We start from the raw sequence: 3211 nt of genomic DNA on the forward strand, positions 1-3211 counted from the left end.
TAACTGAAACAAAGGTAGTGCCTTTATAATTTCATTCTTTTCCTTGTTTCGGTCATTTGAATGTAGCCATGCTGGAGCACCACCTCGAAGGGCTTTTTTTGTTAAACAAATCCACCTCAGGACTTTGAGTACTTATTCTATTGATCTCATTTGCCAAATGGCTAAGATATGGGGATGTAAACACACCAACACCTGTTATCAAGCAGTGATGGGGGTAGGGGTGGAGACAAACACAAAGACACACACACACACACACACATATACAATGGGCTTCTTGTAGTTTCCATCTACCAAATCCATTCACAAGGCTTTGGTTTGCCTGAGGTTATGGTAGAGGACACTTGCCCAAGGTGAGACTGAACTTGGAACTTTGTGTTTGGGAAACTGTTAATGTTCATATCTGCTTCTAAGCCCCCAATTTGCAGGCCCAAGTCTAATTCAAATCCTTCTCACATGTGGATTAAACAACTTCAAATCCCTATCAAAAGTAGACCCCTACCTCATCTCCTAGAGGTGAGGAGAAACATTTGACCACAGAATAAATATCATCAATCGCTTACCTGTCGGTTATCAACATTCAGTCTGACAAGATGCTCAAGGATGCAGCTGGCCGCTTCAGTCTGTGGACGGAGCAACAAAAACCTGTCCTTCTTCGCCAAAGCCTCCAACAGGACCTTCTCTTCTTCTGATTTATCCCCTAGTAAATGCAAACAGTGTGACAGCCAAATCTTCACCTCTGCATTGACGTAGTGGTTCGGGTGCACCTGGTCATACAAACTGTTGGCTTTGCAGAGGAACGGAAGAGCCTCCTCGTAGCAGCCTCTGCAATATGAACAAATGAAACTTACAGTTAATTATTACATTATTCGTTATTAATTTTGGACACAAGGCCAGCAATTTAAGGGGATGGGGTAAGTCAATTACATTGATCCCCCAGTGTTCAACTGGTACTTATTTCATTGACCTCGAAAAGGATAAAAGGCAAAGTGGACCTTGGCGGAGTTTGAACTCAGAACATAAAGACAAACAAAATGCCGCTAAGCATTTCTGCCACCTTACAACAACAACAACAACAACAGCAGCAGCAGCAACAACAGCAGCAATGATAATAATGATTTCAATTTTTGCCAGGAGGGCAGCAGTTTTGGGTGAGGGGATAAATTGATTACATCAACCCCAGTGTTTCACTGGTACTTATTCTATTAACCCCAAAAGGGTGAAAGGCAAAGTCAACCTCAATGGAGTTTGAACTCAGAATGTGAAGACGGATACACTGCTGTTAAACATTTTGCCCAGCAGGTTAACGATTCTCTCACCTTGCCACCTTATGTAATAATAATAATAACCCTTTCCACTATAGGCACAAGGCCTGAAATTTGGGGAAGGGGAATAATCGATTACATCGATGCCAGTGTTTTACAGGTACTTATTTAACCGACCCTGAAAGGATGAACAACAACGCTGGCCTTGGTGGAATTTGAACTCGGAATGTTAAGATGGGCACAATGCCACTAAGCATTTTGTCTGGCAGGTTAACGATTCTGCCAGCTCGCCACTGTCTACAGAGTTTTAATATTGGTTTCACGTCCCAAGTTCTCTCCCAAGGTATTAGTTAGCCCAGGGCTATAGTAGAAGACACTTGCCCAAGGTACTACACAATGGGGCTGAACCTGGAATCATGTGGCTGGGAAGCAAACTTCTTACCACACAGCCACACCCTCCCAACCACCCCCACACACATATACATGCATGCACATATAAACATATACACACACACACACACACACACACATATCTACACACTCACACACATAAACATACATATACAAACACATATACATACATATATATATAGACATACACACACATATACATACATACACATATAAACATATAAATACATACACACACATAGATACATACATGCACATATAAACATATACACGCACATATAAATATATACATACACACACACATATACCTACATACATGCACATATAAATATATATTTATATATACACACACACAAGCACATATAAAGCATATATACACACACAAGCACATATAAGCATATACATACATGCATGCACATATATATACACAGATATACACACACACACATATATATACATACATGCACATATAAACCTACACACACACACACACACACACACACACGCAACATACTACACACCCACAGAAACAAAGATTGAGTATCGTTTTTCCCCAGCAGCACCAGCGTCAACAGAATATACATACATGGACTCTAAATTAGGTAAAACAAACAACCCACAACTACACAAACAAAACATGAAAAAAACATTAATGTAATATAATTTAGTGACCTCTAAACAACATTTACAATTTAGGCCGAGGTTGACTTTGCCTTTTATCCTTTCGGGGTCAATAAATTAAGTACCAGTTGCGTACTGGGGTTGATGTAATCGACTGGCCCTCTCCCCCCAAATTTCGGGCCTTGTGCCTTGTGTAAAGAATTACTGTTACAGAATAAAATATTTACAGTTTAGAAAATTACTTCAAGACAATCTATACGTTATGTGATTGGAAATGACTTTTTAGTTCAGCTAAAGATTTATAAATTTTTCCACAGATTTAGATCATGTAACTAAAAACTTTTGAGTTCAGCTAGAGATTTGCAAATTTTTACATACATATTTTTATGCCATGTAACTGGAGATGATGTTTAGCTCGGCTAGAGATATACAAATTTTTCAATATGCGTGCCATAAAAACCTGAATTCACTTGTGAAAGCTGTGACATATTTTTGTGCTAACTCAACCCATGTTTACTTTTGCTGATCATATTACAAACAAAGCGAAATAGTTTGATCAAAAGTAACTGTAACTGGACAGTAGGGCAGGGCAAAACAAGTGCTTCTGTTTATGACTAACTCTCCAGCTTGGGAGAGACAAATGTGGTTGCAAGTATCACAAACATGGAGAGAAAGATCACTGGCCACAAGCAAACACTTTCTTGCCTCTCTTTTTATCCCTGCATATTTCTGCTTCATATCTTCAAATAAAGCAGCACCTTTGTAGTAAAGATTATTTGCCAAACATAACATGGCAGTCCTGGTTTAGGACGAATGTTGCTGTAATTTAGTCCCAGGGGACATCGTCTCCTGTTGGCTGTACGACATGATCTGTGTCCTTATATTTTCGAACAAGGGAATCTAGCACCCCCCCCCCC

At 39.6% G+C, this 3211-nt stretch overlaps 1 protein-coding gene across 1 annotated transcript in view; it reads right to left on the reverse strand.

The window, feature by feature from the left end:
* The window catches only part of LOC106874516 (uncharacterized), a 120878-nt gene that overhangs the window by 5950 nt on the left and 111717 nt on the right, over positions 1-3211 (reverse strand). The window contains exon 9 of the mRNA XM_052976891.1: positions 561-822. Within this exon, the coding sequence (XP_052832851.1) occupies positions 561-822 (262 nt within the window). The remainder of the gene's footprint in view (positions 1-560; positions 823-3211) is intronic.

Source organism: Octopus bimaculoides, chromosome 26 (genome assembly GCF_001194135.2).
Source record: "Octopus bimaculoides isolate UCB-OBI-ISO-001 chromosome 26, ASM119413v2, whole genome shotgun sequence".
Taxonomy (NCBI): domain Eukaryota; kingdom Metazoa; phylum Mollusca; class Cephalopoda; order Octopoda; family Octopodidae; genus Octopus; species Octopus bimaculoides.